Here is a 24,870-nt window from a genome sequence, read left to right on the forward strand (position 1 = left end):
TAAGAAACACAGTGAAAAGTATCGCACATTAGTTTTCTTTTCAGTCGAAGAGGTAATCTGTTTCTACAAAATGTAAACTATAAACTACAAAACACCTTGAAATAACATCCGGAAAGTTGTCCCTTGAAATTTCTCGTTGTGCCTGCGTCAGAAGGGTCACGGGTTCGACCCACAATGGAGGCATGTTGCACATTGGTTCGGACATCGGACTCCACTTTATACTGTAGGTCAAGTCCCAATTAGCCTATCTCAGCGCAAAGAGGACGAAGATCAAACTTTTGTCTGCGTCAACAGGAAATTCATGAAACAAATTTACTTTATGCTATAGTTTTAACTTTCGTAGAAAGGCGCAGAACATTCAATAATAATGTAGTCGTAACACAAATGAACACAAGACGCTCAAAGTCAACTACTGGAATTCTTATTTAATTGGCTATTCACCTTACGAAAGCTACAAAAACATATGAAACTGTGTGAACGCTATATCGTGCAATGACACGCTACGAGGGCGACAGCGGACATTAACTGTACCATCACCTGTACGCAAGAATACAAGGATATCAGAGGAAGTGTGAAGGCGAAATGTAAGCGGAATGCGATGAATGATCATAGAAGGCAGCGAACAAAAATAAATAAAGACGCATGAAACGAAGGAAGTAATTTGCGGTAAATTGACTTTTAAAAGTGCGTCATACATGAACGAAAACTTTCTCACAAGATTGAAACAAAAATATTTCAGCAAGAGTCATCATCGTTCAGTTATAGTCAATAGGCATTAGGTACGTACTACCTAGTCAGTCAAGGGAGTTGATGAAAATTCAGATTTTTACAAAACATAACAAGGAATATATGTTGAAAATAGTGCATTTATTCAATAGTTTCTACATTTTTTTAAAAAAAAAATGTTCTAATAAGGACGCCGACAGGGGCAGAAAGGTTCAGTCAAGAGCGATAGAAAATCTGGCGGGACAGTGTTGCCAGGAAAGCCAAGAATATAACTCCAAGCGTGTCTGAGCACTCGGTAACAAGCGTAGGGGCTGCTAGCGGCCAGGAGGATGAGGAATCCCAGAACGAACTGGCCCACGCATCGGCAGACGAAAAACAGGCAGGCCCTGCTCATTTCGACGGGGCTCGTTGGGTCTTCCGCTGATTGTTCGTCCGTCAGCAGGCTCTCGGCGGAATTCAGCAAATGCAAGCTCTTCGACGATACCCTGTCGAGAAGAAGAGAGTGGAATATGTTAGTGAAGTTCGCTCGATTCGTTGGTAGCTTACTCCTGGAGGTTACCGATTGTGTTTTTCTAGTCACTCAGGGAGAATTCAGGGATGGAAACTTGCAAACAACCGGTGTTTCAGAGTCGTTGAGTAAGGAAACGCAACTAACATGGTGATGGTCCCTTTTCTTGAGTGTCTGTCCAAATTTTTTTTGAACGTATATTTTTTTTAACGTAAAGCGGGTCGTAAAAATGTTCTCATTTTTTGTGACACTGAATTATCGCTATAGAATTAACTGCGACAAAACACCTTCCCTACTATAGCAGTGTTGGGTAGAAATTCTTTCACATTTCAATGTCAACAATGTGCCATATCATATTTCAATTTTCCTAAAATATTGGAGTTTCTTCTCTGTTTACCGGGAACCAGGGCCGGCGCTAGTAATTTTGCCGCCCTGGTCGGTGGCGGCAGATTCGACCCCCTTCTTCCCCGTCATTACGCAGCAACGAGAAATTGAAAATCAATACTATAAAATAAATAATGAGACTTGTTACGCTATTTCAATACTATTAAGCATAGAAGGATATCTCGCTCCACCACAGTTAAACTTTAAAAAATGCGACACTAGTTCAAATAATTATTAGTTTTTATGAAAACTCTCTCTCTCTCTCTTAAACGTAACTTAAATGTAACAAGTATTAGGAAAGAAATGAAGGCTTGATTTCATATGTTTACCGTTGTAGGTCTGTAATATATGATTGGATTTTGAAAATAATTACATATAATATTCCCGGATCTCCCGCGTGGGTTATCTAAACTATGAATTCTTTCCTGCGTTGTCCTGTATAGCCTAAAGCGGTTCTGGGGTTCACCCAGACTCAAATTAATGGATACCTGGGGGCAACCCTGGAAAGTAAAGGCTGCCGGACAGTGGTGCTGATCACTTCACCTCCAAAATGGCAGAGATCGGGAATGTGTGTGGCCCTACCCCCACATCCCCTAAATCAGGCACGCATCCAAGAAGGGGGCTTATGGGGCTCGAGCCCCTCCCCGAAAGTTTTCGGTTTACACTAGATAAAATGAGGTTTTTGGTTTCTTGTGGTGTGAAATAAGGTAATGTGACGATAATTTAAGGAGAGAAATAATTATCGAGGCAATATGGAGAATGTTCTGTATCCTTGTTATTGTTAATAGTGTGTATCCAAAGTGGAAACCAGGGGGCTTGAGCCCCCCCCTTTAATATTGTTTTTCTGTTACACTACATAAAATTAGGATTTAGGCTTCTTGAATAATGTGATAATAATTTGAGAGAAATAATTATCTAGAAAAGACTGAGAATGTTCTATAACCCTGTTATTGTTACTAGCGCGCATCCAAGGTGGGGATCAGGTGGCTCGACCCCTCCCCCCCCGCCCTCAGGAAATTTTTCACTTTACACTAGATAAAATTAGGTATTTGTCTTTTTGAATAATATGACGATAATTTAAGGAGAAATTATTGTCGAGGCAAGACGAAGAATGTTCTATATCCCTCTTATTATTAATAGCGCTTATCCAAGGTAGGAATCAGGGGGTTCGAGGCTCCCCCCCACCTACAGGAAATTTTTCTGTTTACATTAAATAAAATTAGGATTTTAGCTTCTTGAATAATGTGATGATAATTTGATAGAAATAATTATCAAGAAAAGACGGAGAATGTTCTATAACCCTGTTATTGTTACTAGCGCGTATTCAAGGTGGGAACCAGGTGGCTCGAGCCCCCTTCCCCAGGAAAGGAAATTTTTCAGTTTACACTAGATAAAATTAGGTTGTTGCCTTTGTGAATAATGTGAAGATAATTTAAGGAGATACAATTATTGAGGCAAGACGAAGAATGTTCTATAACCCTGTTATTGTTAATAGCGCGTATGCAAGGTGGGAATGAGGGGGCTCGAGCCCCCCCCCCACATACACACACCTTCAGGAAATATTTCTGTTTACATTAGATAAAATTAGGATTTTTGCTTTTTGAATAATGTGACGATAATTTAAGGGGAGAAATACTTATCAAGGCAAGACGGAGAATGTTCTATAACCCTGTTGTTGATAATATTGCACGTAAACTTTTCTTGAGCTTTCAGTATTGTCGCAGCAAACTTGAGCACTATGTAGAGACTTGTCAGCATTTGGAAGCTGCACAGCAAAGGTATCGCCACACGCAGAGCTATTCGTTGTAATTTTTAATCTCTGGAAGGCACGAGAGGGAATGTTCTTGGAGTCGAACTACTGGCAATATTTATAAATCGTTTATCTGCGCAACGTTCTAGAATATACTGAGGATATAAATACGCGTTAATTAGAACCATTCCTAAATATAAATTATTTGACCGAACCTTGGATCCAATGAGAAAAATGGCGTTGTCTATGACATCATTTACTTTTAAGAGTTCAATTCAAGGACTTGTTCATGATTTATTTGATCGTGTTAAAGGTGCTTTACTTCAGTCTCTAATACGAAATTATAAAAACTTCTGGTGAGTTGATTTTTAAAAATGTGTCCGAGATAAAGTGTGGCGTGCCAACGATTTTCGGCAGGGAGAGGGGTTACGCATACTATTTTTGGTGGCCAGTCTTTGCCATATTTTCCTCTTTTTGACGTTCTTTTTTTAAGGACTGTGTCAAATGGGGTTATGAGCCCACCAATCCTCCCTTGGGCACGTCACTGGAGATACCTAAATGAGTAAGCATTTGATCATATTGGGAGAAGAAACATTAGATGTGTTGGGAACGGAAGGGTTTTCACTGTGCAATAATTGTTTCGCATCAACCGGGACTCACAGGTCGTCTCCCACCTCCCCCCCCCCCCAGCCTCCACGAGTGGAGGGAGGGAGGCCTTGCCAGGCTGCCAAGTGGCGTCTAAGGAACTTTGAAATTTTTCATCACTCCTTCCTATTTCAAATCTCTGATATGTTTGCAAGAAATCATCTAACAGCATCTAACAGATCGTAGAATAATATTTTGAAGACATTTGCTCATTACATTACGTGGAGGAGAAAGTCATACCAGATAACTAGTGAGCAAAGGAATGTAAAGCCACACAACTGGTTTGCAATACACTGAGCCTCATGTGCGACCATTTGGAGAGTTTTATTGTCGTCAATTAGGAGCGCATCATAGACCTCTCCCACTTGATATCTCAACGGAGCTGCTTTCCCACCTTGTGGCACTCAGTGGTTTTAAATTGAGGCTACTGATATCTTCCTTCAAAACGGTGGCTTGGCATTTATTAACTTCCAAGTTATATAATATAATATATTATAACTTACAAGTTTTCAATAGGCTTATTTTTTTATCTTCAAATTTTGCCGCCCTGAAAATTTGTCGCTCTGGGCGGTGGCACGGTTCTCCCTCCCCCCCTATTAACCTTCCGCCGGCCCTGCCGGGAACTAATGCCCCACTGGACGAGTGCTTTCGTACATGAATTGTCTGTGGACAAGTGACCAGAACGTTTTTTCAGTACAAACTTTGGTTAATAAGGTGAACTTGAATCAAAGAACAATGTACTAACGAAGATACATTCATCGGTAAAATATCAATGTACGACTTCTAATTCTAAAGGACTGCTTTGTTGGAGTTCAGTAGATACATATCACCATATTATGTAAGTTATTTACACAATATTAATTGATTTATTTAATTAGCTTTCCGTGCATATTTTGTCATTCGTTTTTTCCTTGAGGAAAATATGAAAATTTTTACATATTGTTATTTTAATAATGTGCTTAAACACGTTACTTTTTCGGGACTCACTTTAGTAACACGTTACCAAAATTACACGAGTATGAATTATGCTATACCTCGATAAGTTTAGAATTGGAGGATTTGTTTGCCATATGAAGCATGATTTGTTGTGTTGCTTTAAACTTATGCGATAAACTTAGACTGGGAAAACTTGCACTACAGGGAAAAGATGTGATTCTTGTGTAAACAGTTAAGGTCCTAATTGCATGACAGTAACGAATTCTTATTTCAAATAACTTATCTAAATCTGGACACCTGACCTCCGTGGTGAAGTGGTTATCACAGCGCGCTACGACACCAGGGGTCCCGGGTTCGAATCCCGGCCTGCGGATGAGTGTACTTTGTGAGTGTCCCTTCATCAATTTCATCAATCTCATCTTCGCATTTCTCCAAAAGTGAGAGAAAAGCGAAATGAAAAAAAACAAATCAATCATCACTCATTGTCATCTTCACCAAAAGTTGCAGAAACGAACTAAAAATCGCTGAGAACCTAGCCGTGCAGTGATTGAATTGGTTTGTTCTACTTCGCTTCTCTGCCAATTTGGACTAATCGCGAAGATAAGTGATGATATGATGAAGGTACACTCAGTAAGAGCACCCTAATAGAGAAGCTAACATAACGCGTCAAATTTATACCTCTCTCCAAAAATCGCAAAGTTGACCTGGCCACAGTCAGGCCGGGATTCGAACCCGGGACCCTTGGCGTCTCATGGCCCTCTGATAACCACTCCGCGCCATGCAGCGACATTGACGTCCGTAGTTCACAGTGTGAAATGATTCTCAATGGACATTTCCACTCAATTTTTTTAAAGCAATTTTAAAAACTACAACCTAAGAAAATGACCCCTGCAATTTTTCGAGTTTCTCTGCGTTCAGTTTAAGGGGAAAACCAGACTTCCAAAGTTGCGAGGCTAGCGTTGCGCTGAAAAACACGCCCCGCTATGTTAATACGTTAGAAAAAAGTCCAGCGCAGATATTTCTGCCGTGCGATGCGCGAAACAACTAAAGAAGCAGTGTTGCTAATGGAGCAGATAGAAAAATCGCTGCAGTGCGCCGATGCACAGCTGTTACGTACAACAAGAAAATTAGAGAATTCAGGTGTATCTAACGTTGAGTTTTAAACGTCATGCATTATACCAGGACTAGGATTAATATGTACTAACAAGTGGCTTTGTATGTAGCTACATACATATGGACTAAAAATTAGCAAAATATGAACTAACACATAAGTAAAATTACCAAAAATGCTGCAAAGAAGACTTCTTCATACGATTCCTTATTTGAGTGATTTCAAACAAAATAAAAAATATATACAGGGTGTCATTTTAATGGCGCCCACGGACCACGGAAACTTATAGAGGACATCAAAACAAACAACTTTTCTCAGTAACATTTTTCTCGTTGGTGCGTAGTTTCGGCGCTACAGCCGTTCAAAAATGCCCGTTTTGCCGCCTGAATGTTGGCAACCACACACAACATTTGATTGCATTTGTGACGTCATATCCCATCGTGAAGCGATGCGTTCCAGGGTTGCCAGGAACACACATACTCTGTGAAAAATGACATAGCTACAATCAGCCACATTATGTACCGTAACACAAAACGAGAAAAACACGTTCTGTAACCTAACAGGAAGTAAACAAACGATACAAAAAATGGTAGAAAGAAAATAGAATTCAAGTGGAATTGGTCATATCGAATTTTATCTCAGATTACTTGTCAAATATTTGCAAATCTAGTTACCAAGTTGGCATCTACAATTTAGTCTATGTCTATCCACTTCGTCCTTCTGATGCTAGTTGTCTGTGACACACTGAACAGATGACAAAATAAAAATGAAAGAACTCAAAATTTCAAAGGTAAGCAACACATAATATAATGTATATTTAGAGCATTATGAGGCAAGTAGCAAAAATGATATAAGTAGTAGTAATACAAGCTCTAAGACGGCTATGTGTTTTTACCTATGCACCGGATACACATGTAATAGTTTGCAAATGTGAAGAGGGCAGTGTATTCATCATTAGATTGTTACTGTGGTTGTACTTGTTTTAGCCGTAATGTAACAACGTGAACCTCGGATACTTCCGTTATCGGCACAAAAGTACCGCATGGCATCTGGACACAAACCTGTAGATATCAATCTTGCAACGAGATTTGCAAATATTTGACATGTAGTTGGGCGTAAACAGCCAGGTGTAAGCTGTAAGTGCAATAAAATTTATTGTTGTTGATATTTTAGATGTAGGCTGAGACAAAATCCGACATTGACATTTCATTTTGAATACTTTTTTACCATTTCTCATATCGTTATTTCACTTCCCCCTGCCCCTGAGATGACTGCTGATCTTCTAGCTGGTAGACTATGATGTTCGGTCTGCTGGACGCGTTTCTCGCTTCGTTTTACAGCAAATAATGTGGTTGGTAGTTTGTCATTTTTCCCAAAATTTGTTTGTTCCTTGCAACCCTGCCATGCGCTGTTTCGCCCTAGGATATGACGTCAGAGATACGATCAAATGTTGTGGTGGGTTGCCAATATTCAGGCGGCAAAACGGTCTTTTTTGAACGGCTGTAGCGTCTAATCGACGCACCAACGAGAAAAATGTTACTGAGAAAAGTTGTTTGTTTTGATGTCCTCTATACGAATCTGTGGTCCGTGGGCGCCATTAAAATGACACCCTGTATATATTGTTTTTCATTGCATTAATGCACTGGTGGCGTTCTAACTTTTCACTCCCAAAACCCGTATACACTGGTATGGAACTGCAACGGCAGATAATAACATGCCAACGTGTTAAACCGCTACAATTGCACCATAACACTCCTCCTCAAGCAGTATTATTATTTCCTCTCTGAGATCGTCGACAGTCGGTTGCCTTTGTTGTACATTTACAAAGGATGCCGGCTTCTACAACAATAACAAGTACATACACTGCCACTAGACGATAAGCTGCGCGGCTTTTTCTTTTGTTATGAACCAGGGCTGGCGCTAGTCATTTTGCCTCTCTGGGAGGTGGCGGCAGATGCCGCTCTATTTCGACCCCCCCCCCCCGGTCATTACGCAGCAACGGAAAATTGAAAATCAATATATTCCTAACTAAAACATCAAAATATAAAATAAATAATGAGACTTCTTATGCTATTTCAATACTATTCAGGGCAAGAGAATATCTCGCTCGATCACAGTTTTCAATAGACTTATTTTTTTCTTCTCTTCAAATTTTGCCGCTCTGGGCGATGGCACGGTTCGCCCTCCCCTTCCGCCGGCCCTGCTATGAACTTGGTCACCCATCAAAGCATGGCAATTTTAACACAGAAAACAATATGCATCGCATTAAGCAGCAAAAATGACAGCCTCCTCTTCCTCCACCTAAATCCCATCTTTCGCAGCAAACGTCGCAAACTCACTTGACTTCCCGCAAAATGTATGTCCGCCTGTAATTTGACATGCAATTTTTTCAATGTCGGCACTTCATTTTCACGCAGAGCGTAGTCGTATATGCGCCTACGGATAACGTTTTCATCGAAAGTGTCCACTGACGATTTGGTCACTGGTCTTTGTCGTTCTTTCCCGGGAGTGTGGAATGATGTGGAGGGGCCTTCTGACATCTCAAGAGATTGTCTTTCGTTCATGATAGCCCTGATTGTTCGTTCAGGAACTCCAGTCGCAGCCGCTGCTATCTTGCCAAAATGATGTATTGGGATGCTAACACCTTCACTGGCTTCCTCCTTCATGAACTCGTGCACGTTGCTTAGAATTTCCCGAGCTTGGCTATGCAAGGTTTTTGATTTCAACTTTGACAGAACTGGAGGCATTATGGAATTTAACGTTAATTAACAAACGCACACGCAATACACGTACACAACGTCAAACCGGTAAAATACTTAGTATAAAATAAAAAAATGGTGCTTCCAATCCAACAAAACTCACCGTCATTTAACCTGCCTTTCCCCTTCCGTGACAGAAATAGTGCTTCATTATTACAGTTGGCAACACTAGTTACTAGCTAGCCAATGAACATGCACTGCATAAAAGAAGCAACCACTACGCCGTGCTATATTGCCACATTACCGTCCCTGCCGAACGGTGTGAACCGCGAGCTGGAACGCTATTCAATTGTTTTCAATGATGTTTGCGCGAGTGTGTCCAGGAATGGAATGACGATATGGCAACAATAGCGAAGGTTTTCGAGCAGGGTAGAACACGTGATACTAAGAGAGAGGGAGACTAAACGAAAATTGGTATCTACGCAACGGCAAATTTATGTGTGATGCACTCTACTTCTTAGAGAGAGCTCGTTTGTCGTCTGCTTCGAGCGTCCAGTTTACTGGGGGTAGCCCAAGGAGAGCCAACGTGTACAGCAGTTTTGCAAATCTGTGTAGAGTTAAATAATGGAAGAAGGAACGATAATGGAAGGGAAAGCTATGCTTTATAATGATCATTCTTCTATTAAATATCCCTGCTGCTCACTTAAAAGAAAAACGAAAGAGTTCTGCTGCGTGCGTGTTTTCATCAAGTCACGAGAAAACTATTGCTTGTAAAATTGGTTAGTAACCAAATTTTCAAAAATATATTTTAAACCTATATTTATCGAAATTTACCATAAACCATGTAGTGCAAAATAAGAATTTTCACATTCTTCACTTTACTTTTAACGCCTACTTTCTTTTCCATAAAGCAATTTCAGTCTGTGTTTCATTTCTGTTACGCAAATTATGATAAAATATTTTTTGTGCAGATAAGAGAAAATACACTGAGAAGATTACATCAGTTGCACAGTACATTTCAAAGCTAAGTTTATGTGTAAATATTACAAGGAAATAATGTATATAACATTATATCACATACTGAAATATGTTTTGATTTTTGTACTACGAAAAAAGCTGCCTCATCTTATTCCCCGAACGCATTAATTAATTGGTTCACAACCTCATCACTAGGGATCCTATCGAAACGAGATATGGCAGTCTTGGTTTCGTTCTCGTTGAGAGATGTAAATGTCTGTCTCGTGTTTATTTGTAAATGCGTCGTTGACAGTCTCGTCTCGGTTTCGGAGGGCAATTCTCGTTCTTGTCTCAAGTCTCGAAAAATATAGAATTGACAACTTATGCAAAGGCTTATCGTACAAATTTTTACAGTGCATAGAGACTATAAAGACAAAATAACTTTTCTTAATTATTTTTTTGTTTGTTTGTTTGACTCCTCGTTTCAACGCTACGAGCCTTCTAAAACTGGATATTATCCTGCTTATACGTGTATATGCAAACCAAACTGCCGATTCAGAATTATCACGAATGAACTGGCGTTGTAATTAATATACACAAAATTCATAATTTAACTGAGGAACTCACAAGTTCCAGGTTTGACTCTCGAGCTGGACATGACTGTTCCTTCGTGAATATCCTTTCATCGAAGTGGAAATTGTTTGGTGGAGGAGGAGGGGTTTGCTCTACCCTTTGGGGACAGTAGGCCTTAGGGGATACTTCTATTGTTAACGTTAGTGTTGCTCACGAAACGAGACATTTCCCGTCTCATCTCATAAAAGGAGACGGGAAAAGCGAATGTTTCGAAATGAGACGGGACAGACCAAAGTTTCGTCTCGTCTTGTGGGCAGGTTGGGTGATACTTGGTGGCAGTGGGGGTGGGGGAGTTTCTCCTGCACCCCGACTTCTAATACTGTTTGTAGTCATTGTCGCGATTACCCAAAAGTGGGAAGAAATGTGACATTAGAGAAGATACATACTAACCATTAAACAATATGACGGAAAAGCGACGTAAAAGTAGGATAAATACATAAATTTGTCATATATATATATTAACTGGAGAAAACTGTCGTTTACTGCAGGAAATTTAAAAACTCCGCGTACCCCTTTATATATATATATATATATACCATATCGCCTCTTATATTGAAGAAATTGGCGTGTAAACCCCAGTGTTCTAAATGCAGGGTGCGAAATCCAGGGGAGATGGGGAATTTCCCCCACCAATGATCATGTCCTGAAATTTCCACACACCAATCTCTTCCGGGGAGGAGAGTTTTTGTTTTAACAAGAAACATAAACAATTAATTTGGGATTCGAATATATTTGACTGGAATAATATCGAAAACGTACAAAAAGAACTGACAACAAAGAGCCTCATCTCTAAGGACACTGAACACCGCTATCCCCAGAACACAGAAATAAGACCGACTTGTTACTCCGTTAATGTTTATAATGTTGCTTTCGTTAGCAACCGTGAAGTATATAAATATATTAATAAAACTCGTATTAGCATTTCTATGTGGATTTTATACAAGAAACTATTATCATCTCTTAATGGCTCTTAATTTTTGTCCCTCCCTCCTTAGGCAAATCATTGTTCATAGCATCAGTAGTAGCTACATTAAAATCTTCAATTTGCAATTACATTTTGAATGAAGGACTGTCGATATAATATATTGTATATTTTATAATTTAATTTCATTTTTTAATAATTGACACATATACATGTGTGTGTGGGGGGTGCGTGTGTGGATATATATATACCTAGGTATACAGTGTGTGTGTGTGTAACTGTCTGCTGCTTCCCCCCACCAATCTGCAGTGATTTCGCACCCTGTGTAAATGTATTGTTATTTTAAAAATTGCGAAGAGAATATGACGAAAATAATTGTAATTCCAGAAAAGACATTTTATTAACCATAATTGCTTGCCAGTCAGAATCTATGTATTGGCAATGAACAAGGCTGTTCACGTGTTCAGCCATTGACTGTTACCTTACCAGTATTGCTTTGTCAGCCTAATGAAAACCCTCTACCGAGTGGCTGAATTATAGTAAATACTGCTATACTGTTAGGATATAATTCATATCCCAAGAAATGGAACACACATTATTTTTGCACTGGAAGTTATAACAAGATACTTGTTTTACGCAGTAAGAAATGACTGTCGCTTGCACGGTCCATGCTAGTTTTCGGGACGAGCAGAAGTCCTGCCTGCACGCATTTCTAAAGGATGACGTCAGGCCTGTCTAGTTTGTGCAGAGGACGTTTTTAAATCTGTGACGCAGTAGGTGAATTTCAGCAGTGTTTGAAGGCGTGTATCTGGAGAACCAAAACAAATATCGCCGAGATATTTTGCACATTTCAGTTTGGTGTCATTATGAGTAAAATGGATAGATTTAAAACGTTTTTCATGTCATAGTGGAAATGTCCATTGTCCATCTTGAAGCACCGACCGAAACTTGTAACGACCCTGCGTAATCGCCACATTTAGCGACCCTGCGTGGTCACCACATTTAACGATCCTACGTGGTCGCCATATTATTTGAAATATTTTGTTAACAATGTTTTGTTAAAGAAAACATACAAAATGTCCTGCGAGGCATACACATTCAATTTATCTTTTATCTAATCTTATGCACATTTCTGTAATTGTTGTTTAGCACACAATAGTTGTTAAGATTGTATTACCATGTGCTTTTAGTAACTTTCTTTATGTTAGTTATTTTTACAATGTAAAATGTGAAAATTCATAGCGCATAGGTTGCTACTCTTAAAATTGAAGGGAGTTTGCAACGCTACAGCCGGCTTAGTTCCGATCTTCTCCACCCGCCTCAGTGCTGCCACCAAACAGTATATAAACGATGCAGCGAGGCCCGGAGCTCTCACACATTCTCATCTTTCGACTCCACGTACGTGCACTGCAGAAATGACAGGCAGGAGGCCGTAGTACCTCGCCCGTTCAGCCCAGCAGAGGTAGAGAGGAGACCCGCCCGATCCTGGTAATCCCCGGTCGTGGACACGGGGAAACCAAGGAAGAGAGTCCGCAAGAAACGACACACAAAAGAAGTAGATGATGAGAACTCTACCGCCAGCGAGTACGACAGCGACCGCCAGCCCGCGTCGCAGCCAAGCAGTCAGACACGAGGCAACAAGCCAGTTACCTCACTACCAACAAAGACATGCAGGCCTCCCTGCATTTCAATTTTCAGCACGACTGGGAAGGACATAGCCACCCAAATAACCGCTGTTGTTCACAACCGGGCTCAATTCATGTACACCAGAGGATGTTGCAGAGTAACAACGCGAGACCAGAGGGATTTCACAACAGTTTGTGATTTCCTTCACAGCAAAAAGATAGGATACGCATACGGCTCCTCAGCCGCTGCCAAACTAAAGGTTATCCTTCGACAAATCCCAGCGGATTTGGACCCCGAGGAAGTGGCACACGTCTTTACCAAGCACTACGGAATCACCGTCCACAGTGCCAGTCGCCTCAAGGCTCCCCTCCGACACTCCCAGCAAGCCACTGACAAGGATCAAGTTACCCCTGGTCCCACTCCGTCCCGCCGATCTTTACCATTAATAATGCTCGTCTTGCCGAATGTCCAGAAGTCACACGAGATCTTCAAGCTGGACAAATTGGGACAATTTTCGATGAGGGTTGAAAAATATCGCTCTACACTAATACTTCAATGCCACGCGTGCCAGAGGGTCGGGCACGGTCAGCGGCATTGCTTCGCTCCGCCCCGCTGCGTCAAGTTCGTGGGGGCTCACCGCTTTGCTGACTGCCCGGAAAAGGACCGGGCCACACCACCAAGATGCGTTAATTGCAACCAGCAGCATTATGCCAGCGACAGAGGCTGCCCGCTCTTCAAAAAGATCAAAGCAGAGAGGAAAACCCCATCTGACAACAGACGCCGAGCTCCAACCCGGCCAATTCGACAGGAAGTGCCAGTGACGTCATCCGCCACGGCTCCAAGAACAGCACCACTGCAGAGACCGGCCAATCAGTGGCCACCACCTAGCAGGAGAGGCCCCAGCACTCCGGGGCCTCGACCGGCTAACCGCCCAGCAGTTCCAAAAAATCCGACAAGTCCTCAAGCGACCCTCCTGGACCTACTTCAACAACTAGCACAACCGGACATCCTGACGGGGCTTATCACCCTACTTCAAGGACTGCAGGAGATTCGGCAGGCGCGTGACCGTTCGTCTCGACATCGGGTTATCACCCATCTAGTCGACACTTTGGTGCCGTAAGGTACCACGTAATGTCCTGTGTTGTCCCTTGTGTTTGAATGTTTGGTATATTTTTTGGGAACAATGTCTGACCGCCCCTCTTCCGACAGATGCAGAGGGAAATGTATTTGTTGATTGTTAAACCTCTATTATTGTAAATAAATTGAAAATAGACACCTGTAAATGATTAGCTAAAACAAGATGCAGGCCCCCTTAATTGTTGACGTCCTGACCAACAACGGTCAATAAAAAAAAAAAAAACGGAGCTCAGTCGACTGCCAGATGCCGGCTGCGAAAGACCTGGTTCCCAGTCTGGATGTTTCCCCTACCGGGATCCAATAGCTAAGCAACCAAAAGGAAGGAGGAGAATAAGAAAAGCAGATTACCTACCTAGCTGGTCTGCCCCATAAGAGCTTGGTATGCTACCCTTAGGTCGTGGCGGCCCAAGTCTCCTGGGTGCTCCTTCACTTTGTACCTTGCCGTCTCTTGCTACTGACTGGACATACCAAGGGATCGAACTGGATTGACTTTGCGGCGTCCTTTTATACCAACACCTTTGTGAAACCGCGGGTCCCTCGCAATTGATTGGACGCTTTCGCATGTTGTCGCCAGACGGCGTGGCACGTGACTACTACCAAGGTTCCTATTGGTTACCTGCACTAGTTGGTTTCCCCTAAATTAGATTTGGTTACTAACACTGCCCAGGTACCTCACTGAGAGGAAATAAGAGCGTATGTGCTGAACTGGTTATTTACATGCGTGTATAAATATAAATAAACTTTTACTAGTTGACTTTTGACCTTTCCATACTAAACCCCGCAAGCCCTGAGATACATTGAGTTCATGTGTTCGGCTGACTACAAGCTAGCATATATGGGTACACTTTTGCACCGCTTCATGGTGTAGTGTGCAGTGCTCCGGCACGAACGTTGCAAACTCTAAGGTGATTCGGGGAATTTTCCGATCTTGTTCGGATCAAAAACCATGATGACACCCCGAAGAGCTTGGTACTGTCACGAGCCGTGTGGTAAAGAAAGCCACTCTCCTCACCTCCAGCTTGAGGTCCTCTGGGATTTTCCGAGATGCAAAAATAGAGAAACGGAAAGCTACGTCACCTTTCTGCTTTAATACAATCCAAGGCAGAAGATCCAGGACGTAAAGTAGACCTATTCGGATAGAGAGGACGATGTCTTGCAAAAACTCGTTACGATGCAAGGCAACATAACAAGTGACCAAGCGAGACTGGGGATGCAAGTGAGTCATTCCATGCGAAATCAACACAGCCCACAACTTGACCATCTCCGATTTTCTCTCTGTGACTAACCAATTTCTTTCATGACCAGGATAACTCCTTTACATTTTGTAGGGGGTGTTAAAGGACTTTTGACTCGTCATAGTTCATGTAATGAAGCTTTTATCAGTCACATAGTTACACATATTATTTTGTATTTTCTGATCCCATTGCAGTCCCAGAATGATTTTTTGTTATGTTTTATAGTATTGCATGAGGGACCAAATATATATTTTTTACGATTTTTGGTGATGACATGTTTTGAGATATTCAAGGTCAAAAGTCAAGGTCACGTGACAAAATTATATTTTTATCCAAAGGTAGCCTTATTATATATCACTGGAAAGCTTGTTCAATTCCCTGTACAATAAGCTTTATTTTAGCTTCCTAGGCGAAATAGTTGGAGAGTTACAGCACATTTAGTGTAGCTAAGCGGGCTCAAAAAGGGCAATTTATGCGAATTTTGACCTTGAATAATTTAACAATTACAAGACGCACGAGACTATAAATTTTCATAGTTACTAAGTTCCATGCATAGTTTCAACTCCCCAAATTTCATGAAAATCGGAGATGGTCAGGTTGAAAATTGCACATATCTGTGTTGATTTGGCATCGAATGACTCAAGTGCAAGGCACAACATCGGAAAACCTGAGGTTACAGTATAAAACTGACCCATTGGACAGACAATCCTGAATACCACGGACGTTTACGAAAGTGGCTCGTTTTGGTGCAGTAAATTTCAAGTTGTGCACATTTTGTGCGTTCGACCCGTAACCCCTATGCAAACTGTAACCACGGGACCCTTGGAAGGTTATATCTCAAGGTTTCTACATTCTGAAAAGTTAATAATGCGCACATTTACAGTTTATGGTATAATCAAACATTATTTTTATTTCTAATGATTTACGTTAATTATTATGATTTATGCACACTAACTTTGAGAGGAAAGGCACTCACGGAGAGTTCCTGTTGCATATTGTTTATTTTCCAAGAACGAATGCCATTACTGTTATGATGTCATGCATTGTCCTGTAGCACACCATTCAAGTTTCTGTTCGATGGATTTAGAGCTTAACAGCAATCAGCAGCATCTATCGAACTGATGTTTATTTCAGTATGTTTGTGACCAGCACCTACAGAGAGCTTTAGCAACTTCCAGATACACTGTCAGCAGTGATTGTTATGACATGACGTCACGTATAGATTACCTTCTGTGCAAGTTATGCTCACAGCATTAAACCTAATCTGCTTAACTTTATTAGATGTATACATAAGTAGGTTAGGTAGGTGAAGTTCGGTGCTGCTAGGTCGCTAGTTTTGTCTAATTTTTTTTTGTGACGTTGTAATGGGCCTTCTTTGTTAATGTCTTTGTGAAAAGTATGTTCCCGAGCATCAAGAGGGGACACGTTTTGGATATTATTAAAAAGAGAATGGGACAAGAAATTATAGGAGAATGGGATAGTGAAAGGGTAGTGAAGGTGCTGGAAACCATTTGGAATAACAGTTACAGTATAATGGGGGATAAAATAATGTTAATGAGTGAAGGACTGAATATAAGTTCTAGCCTAAGCCCAGCATTGGCTGAATTGGTTATGAATGAATGGGAAAAGAAAGTGATAGAAAAGGGAGGTGACAAAATAATTCTGTTTTGCAGATATTATGTGGTCGATTGTTTTGGCATATGAAAGGGAACGAAGAGGCAGCTCGACATTTTTGCCAAAGAAATACAAGATGAAGAAAGAGGGATATTATTGGAACTCGAAATAGAAGAAGAAGACAAGTTAAGCTACCTAGATATATTGATGAAAAGGAAGAGAGGACAAGAAATTGAAACCGCTTGGTATCAGAAGAATTCTGGTACAAAAGAAGTGATGTAAGTGAGGTGACAAAAATAAATTTTATAAAGAATATAGAGGACAGAATCAAGAAAATATGCACGAAAGAATGTGAAAAAGAAGGCAAAATAAATAGCCTATGGAAACAGCTGGAAAAGAATGGCTATGACAAGGAGGATAGACTGGACATAAACAGAAGAAGGAAGAAAAGGGGCAGGGGAGAATTGGAAAAGAAAGAAATAGAGAAAGAGAAAGAAATAGAGAGAAGGTTTGGATTAAGGAGTATGGGGAAGACCACAGAAAAGATATGCAAAGTGCTTAGGAAAGCGGGCATTAAAACTTACAGGAAGGGAGAGAGAAGCATCTTAGGAATAGCGAAGAATGCAAACAAGATAAAGGATAACAGAGAAGAGGAAGGGATTATCTACGAAGTGAAATGTAAAGAATGTCAGAGTGTGTTCATAGGAGAAACGAAAAAGAGTCTGAAAGACAGGTTGAAACAACATAGGGATGATGTACGACTTAAGAGAGAGAGAATTGCGATATTTAAACACACGAGAGAAACAGGTCATGACATAGAGTGGGATGAGGCTAAGCAGATAGGAAGGGAGAAGAGAATGCTAGTGAGAAAATGGAAGGAGGTCAAGGAAATAGGGAAGAAAGGTGAGAAGACACAATGAACTGGAATGGGGGCTGAAGTTAAACAAAGAATGGAAGAAGGTGTTAGAAAGAGTGGAAAGGACAAGAGAGAAAGAGGAGAGGAGAAGGAAGAAAAATGAAGGAAAAGAGCGTGAAATAAAGAGTCCAACCACATTCTATATGGAAGTAAATATGTTTAGCCTTTTAGGTGAAAGTACAGTTGACAAGGGAAAGCCACCTGCTAGAATGTTCCAGAACAATTTTCTAATAGTCTGGAGGGAGTAATGTTTGTGTGTATATATAATGTCCTGTTGTTGTATCTTGTTACATTTGTACTTGGTACAGAGTCTTGCTAGAAGGTTGAAACGTTACGTTTAGTTTATGTTTTATAATAAAATAAATTACTGCCTTGGTCAGCATATTTAGTTTTTCACACTACTCATGTATACCTTTCGTGCTGAACTTCGAGCTGGCGATGTTCCGCAATTTGCCTGTAGATGTCAGCGCAACGCAGGATCTCAAAACGCTCTTCACTTGCTCGAAGATGCTCCCTTGTTTGTCCAAACGTTACGCCCTTGGACCACAACAACTGCGTTAGGTCTTTCAGCTTTTCAAACATCGCCAGTATGTCGTTCTTCACTTCTTGTTGCGATTCCTCGCATAGCATTCCAGACGACAGGCTCTAGGAAAGAACAGACGGTAACGTTAGAGCACAGATCTCATAGACGCTTTACAACACACTTGGATCCATGGGGAATCGAACAGCCCCTTCCAGGACTCTTACATTCACAATATATATTTTATATATATTTGCTTTATTTTACTTCGCTTCTTGTGTTATTTTTGGCTAATTTGCAAGGATGAGTGATGATATGATGAAATTGATGAATGGACACTCACAAACATCCATGCCCAGGCCAGGATTCGAATCTGTGACCCCTGGCGTCGTAGCGCGATGTGCTAACCACTCCGCCACGGAGACCAGCATGTTCACAATAAAATATGCTAAGGTCAACTGGGTCCCTGTTTACATGTAGCGCTGTATGTAAACTACATGTATATCTATAATTTTCAGTCTTGGTCCTGTAAGTACAATTTAACGATGTAAAGATAAATATAGTGCAAAAGATGTGAGTAGGTTACGTTGTTAGGTTCAATGGCTCTCTCTCTAAAACAACCGAGAACTTCCTATGGTGAGTAGGTTAGGGACCTAGGTTCATTTGCTGTCTCAAAAATTAATAATAATCCTTAATTTTCCCACTTTGCAAAGCTTTGCGGTATAATGTAAATGATTTAACCTATGATTCAGTGACAGGTCCCATACCAAGGAGAACGTAATAATTCAGAATATATTGCAATCCACGTAGCCCCGTTGATACGTAATTCCTCACTATGACATCCTCAGTGGTCAAGCTTTCAAAATAGGTATATCACCGTCCGGGGTAAGGATGTCGAATCGACCCTTCTTATTAGAAATATGTATGATACATCGTTGGAAAGGGTATGAATGAAGGATTCCAGAAATGTAAAATTTAAGGTGAGGAAACAATTGGAAGTAGGAGAAAAGTAGTATTAATTGCCCCCCGATTCCGGGCTCCGCCCCTAGGGTAATTGACCTACCGCCCCCTACCGCTACCGCGGCCCCGTATTTTTCTATAGAGTCCGTTTGAATGAAAACATGAAAAAATACGAATGAAAACATGATTTGGAACGAGTTTACAATACCGGACCACTCTCCAATTTCTATGAAATTTCGCCTACTCACTAATTGTGAACTCCTAATCACGAATATCCTTGTAATAATTGGCGGTCAAGTAAATAAATCGAGAAAAAAACGAAATAAACTATGTTTTTTTAACGTAACGTAACACAGTAGCTCCACGGAAGATGCCATTTTCCCAACATGAAGAAATCAACGTGCAATACACTGTATAGTTCTCTAAGCCAAAATATTATTTTTTCTTTGTATTTATGCTAATGGAACCTAACCTAACAGGCCTAACCTAACCTCGTAGGCATTCCTCGTCGTGCATAAAGGAAGACCATTAAGGAATATCGAAAGAAAGATGGTTCCGAATTGCTGTGTATGGACAATCACTGTGGTAAATCACAAGGTTATTTTACAAGTTCTACACGTAAATGTACAATTTTAACAAGTGACCGCCAAATATGAACTACAGATACGTCACCAGGACACCGAAATTAGCAAGTAGGCGAAATTTTATAGAAATTGGAGTGTGGTCCGGTATTGTAAACTCATGCCCATGATTTAAAAAAAGTTGAATCCTAGTGGAAATTCGCATATATATTCACGTTGAAAACCAAAGTTCGACCTTGCAATACTGTGTGTTTACAGCATGGATTAGGATCAAGGAAACTAGCTATGACAAGCAATGTAGTAGCTATATTTTTTTAATATTTCATAGAAATGTAACTTCAAATTTAGAAATGCACAGTGGCAATCCGAAGTGTTAAATACGTACTATTAGCGCACAATATTTTTTCTTTACTTTCAAATGGTAAAACACAACGGTCGATTGTGCAGTCCAGCCCCGTCCGGTACCAAGAAAGGCCTAGTCTTATATGAAGAGAATATTGCATTAAAGGAAAACTGAAATCGAAGTTAGTCTAGGATCAATAAATAACAACGACGTTGAATGTTCTAGTATTAATCCTTGCACTAACTTATGCATACCCTTACCTCTAGCTGTTCCTTTATTCTTCTAAAATCAAAATTGGATTGCAAAATGTCGTTTCTCTTCTTTAGAATGTTCAGGAGTTTTCCCCTAGACGCCTCCTTCGCGTGATCGGTGCGTTGCAATCTTAGCTCTTCCAAGAGAACATCTGCCTCAGCAACAAGCTTAGAATCATCGTCGCAGCACCCCGACGCTGGAATCGGAGTGTCCCAGTCACCGCTTTCCTTCGGAGGAGAAGTCCGGGACTTGTCCTTGGACTGTCGTAACTGAACACATAACTCTTGGCTTTGCAGCCGGGCTAGTTGTCCGAGGACAACTTTAACAAAGCTCCTCGTTTTGTTGGACGAAGAAGAGATCCTTCTCTGGTTTTCCATTGCTTATCTGTTGACTTCGGTCATCGACCGTTCGTATATTCGCCTGGGAACTCGTTTATGCAGCTTTATTGCTTAATTCCTAAAACTTGCTCAAACTATCTAATGGACATTAACACATAGAGGACATCGAGTGTATCCTGCAATTCTTCTTCTTCTTTTACATGACCCTGTCAACAATATCCTGTCGACTTTGGACATCGTTTCTGTTACTGTATTTCTTTTAATGCTTTTCTTCTGAAGTTGGTAGATAGTCACTCAAGTTCACCAGTATCACAAACATAAACAATTATATGAATAAATCACTTTTATCCTTTTGCTGTTATTTTATAAGAATCACTTTATATTTCGAACCTAGATTTTCGAGCATATGCATACTGAAGCCATATTAGTGGAGGAGATCATTCTGATAGAAGGGAAGAAAGTGATATGGGAAATGAAATTTTCAAACGTTGTATACCTTTATAGAGTTTAATTTGTTGATTTGAGAGAATTGGACATTCTAGGAATAAATGTTGCGCATCAGGATTTTCATTACCACATTTGCAATTTTCTTGAGTTTTAATATGTATTTTTGGTAGGTGTGCTGGTGAACGAACGTATCCTGCAAATTAAGATCGAATTTCGATAGCCAATTGTTTTGTGCATCCTAGATCTACACGTATTATTTAATTCCATATTCTTCTAGAAAGTGATTGTCTTTCTTCAAACTCTTGATTGCATGGCACAGATACAAGATTTGCGGTAGACTTCCTTTCTAGCGCGTACTAAATTCATTTTTAAAAACAGTCAAGACTATCCATGTTCTATCGTGATGTGAAGGTATACATACAGGTGAATCTATCTGATACTTTTTGTGTTCGGGACGTTTCGTGTAATTTGAGGACGCTCGCAATCACGGGCAACAGAAATGCATAAGTATTGCCGTGCAAATCGTCCATCACCATATTTATTCTCTTTGTTCTACGCAATGATAACTTCTAGAATTGAAAAAAAAAACACCAAAGAAGCTGCTGACAACCCCTTTCTTAAAACCACGTAGGCCACAAGAGCAGAAATAATGAAAATTGTCATGGATAATTTGCCGAGCAATACTTGTGCAGTTCACCCACCGTACAGTCAACGTTAAATATAATTATGGGCAATTTCATTCTCTTTTATTCTACAACCTGTGTTGTTTTTATTGTTTGAACTTAGCATAGGCTATTATAAATGTATATTTGGTTGTAGCTTCAAATAACCTTGGTAGCTTTGTTGCTATGCACCAGTTACATTTGTTTTACATTTTATAATTTTACAATTTCATAATTTTACAATTTCATAATTTTATAATATAATATTTTCTCTCACAATATAGTTTTTAAGTACATATATTATTTTCTCCGTTGGGTTCCTCAAAAGTATTGACAAGGCGTATGCGCCATTATATCCTGCTTCTTTTAGGTCTCTAAAGAAATAATCACGCGTAGTTGCATTAAGATGACATTCAAATATAATATGATCAGGTGTTCCTTCTGTTGCACTACACTGACAGATTGGGGATTGAACAATCTTCCTAGTGTACAGGTCTTTAGGGGCTAGGGTGTAATTTAGCCGAAATCTAAGAAGACTTGTTAAAGAGTTTCTTGAGAGGTTAATGTCTTGATACCAAGGTTCTTTAGGTATAAGTGGTTGAATTGAAAAATATCTTCCCTGTAATTGTCCATTGTTTCTGCCAACTTTTCAACAATTCTGTTTTAGCATGCGACTCTAGCGATTTTGCAGAAAATTTGATCCGAAGCGATCGGTGACTTGATTCTTCAGCTGCGTACTTGGCTAATGCGTCTGCTATGCGGTTCCCTTCTATGGATGTATGCCCAGGAGTCCAGACAAAAGAAAAACTGTATCCTGAGTTTGTTAGTTTGTGATACAAAATTTTTATGTTAACAATATACCAGTCTACATAGTAATCAGCTGTTATCGATCCCAGGGAGTGTAAGACTGAAGCTGAATCAGTGGCGATCACTACCCTCTTGAGGTTTTTCCCCTGTATATACAACAATGCTTGACGAATAGCAACGCTTCCGCTGTGAATATTGAAAATTCTGCTGGTAATGGGTAGATTTTGTATTCCATTAGATTATTGCAATATATTGCAGCTCCAGTGTTACCAGTTACGAACTTTGATGCGTCTGTATATACTACGTAAAAATCTTCATGGACTACAGAGTGTACATATTCCATGAATATGTTATTCACCATACTTGGCATTGACGTTCGTGTATCTTTATCTGGATATGGAAGAAAGTGAACGGGAAGTATTGTTGCTAATTTAAAATAGTCTGTCGTAAAGCACGGAGACGTTGAAAATCTAATAACTTTCGGTATGAAATCCTTAATCGACTTGTATGTTGTGAATAAGATTGGAAGATTTAATTTATATTTAGCTGTACGGTTTGATGACATTAAGGCTTGTAAAAGTGATAATTTTGGTATTATCGGACTGGATATGGAAGACATCTTTTTCATTAAGAATTTTCTCGCAAGATATTGCGCCCGTAGATGAAATGGTGGTTCTCCTACATCAACAAACGTAGCCTGTTTCGGTGTTCCTTTCCATAGACCAAAGATTCTACATAAACTATGATATTCTATTGAAGATATTTTCCCAAATGCCCAATTTAGATTATTGTTAATCAAGAAAGAGCCATATTCTAATCTTGAGTTTAGCATTTGCTTGTGAACAATGTGGAGTAGTCTAGGATCTGCTCCCCACTTTTTCTTGACTGTGAGACATTTTATAATGTTAAACGCCTTAAGCGCCTTTTCTTCCATGTGTTCTACTTGGGCTTTCCATTTCAATTTATCATCCAACATAATACCAAGAAATTTGTGTGTCCTAGTTTGTTTTATGTGCGATCCATTAATGTCTAACACAACTGGAGTTTGTAATCTTTTTCTATGGAACACAATTACAGATGATTTTTCTACGTTAATGTTTATGCCATTGTTACCACACCATGTGCATAATTCGTTTAAAGCCAGTTGTGTTTTCTCTATACCATCAGATAGATTCTTGCTGCTTTTGCATAGGCTATTAAGATTTAAATATTAGTCTATAACAATAGACAGTTTTGTTCAACCCCCGTCGGTAGCTAAGGAGTACTTCAATTGTTTTTTTTCCTTGCTCGTGACGTATCGTGGGAGCAAATCCTAAAATCTCACATACGAGAAGTGTGTAATGCTCTGCTTAAACGAAGATTCATGAATGAAAAAGTTCATTCTGTGTTAATTGTTCGTAACGAACATTGAAATCGAAGTTGAAATTTCATAATTTTGGCTTTGCACGATTACTTTGCTTGGTATTTAATACTGAAAATTGTGAATATTTCTAGTGATGCATTTTGTTGAAACTCGTCCTATTTCGGAGAATATACGGATTAATTGACGACAGAAAGAAGAAAAATTTACAATGCCTGATCCGTAGTGCACTCTACTTCATACAAAATCCACACTTTTGTTGTTTCTAACATTAGACAATTGTCTGATACGAAATGTAGGACCACGCTTTTGCATTGAAGCATGCATTTCAACCAGTATTCGGAAAGTTACTTCTAAAAATTTAACTAGTTACAGTTACAGTTACTTGCTTTAAAAAAGTAACAGTTACAGTTACAGTTACTAGTTTTAAAAAGTAACTCGGTTACAGTTACATGTACTTCAAAAGTAACTGTAAGTTACTTTTACAGTTACTTTCTGCTGAAAATATTCTTGCAACCAAATTACACAAATCGATCATTAATTGTTATAAGCTAATAACATATTTTGTGAAGACTAACATGTCTTCTACTTATGTTACTGGTACATAATATAAGTCTTCGTATATTTATATTTAATACAAAATAAGGTCCTCTCCTGTGCTTTGCGCGACGCCATGAAGGCGTATAGGGGGTGTGGAGTTAGAGCCCCATACTTTTTTGATCATGGCTGTAGGTGGGGGTGATGTAATCAGCACTACGTCCCTGGCATCCTTTAGCTCGGTTCTCCCCCACCGAGGATTGA

The 24,870-nt window shown here is 39.9% G+C and overlaps 1 protein-coding gene across 1 annotated transcript; it reads right to left on the reverse strand.

Annotated features, from left to right (window-relative positions):
- Positions 1-868: 868 nt before the first annotated feature.
- Positions 869-20,968, reverse strand: LOC145991383 (uncharacterized). The gene is made up of 3 exons (XM_083127375.1): positions 20,464-20,968; positions 18,212-18,444; positions 869-1,211 (listed from the first exon to the last, which is right to left on the reverse strand). The coding sequence occupies exons 1-3, from the start codon at positions 20,830-20,832 to the stop codon at positions 908-910; spliced, it is 906 nt and encodes a 301-aa protein (XP_082983501.1). The 5' UTR covers positions 20,833-20,968; the 3' UTR covers positions 869-907.
- Positions 20,969-24,870: the final 3,902 nt, after the last annotated feature.

This window comes from Lepisma saccharinum, chromosome 8, assembly GCF_977018435.1.
Source record: "Lepisma saccharinum chromosome 8, izLepSacc3.1, whole genome shotgun sequence".
Lineage (NCBI taxonomy): Eukaryota > Metazoa > Arthropoda > Insecta > Zygentoma > Lepismatidae > Lepisma > Lepisma saccharinum.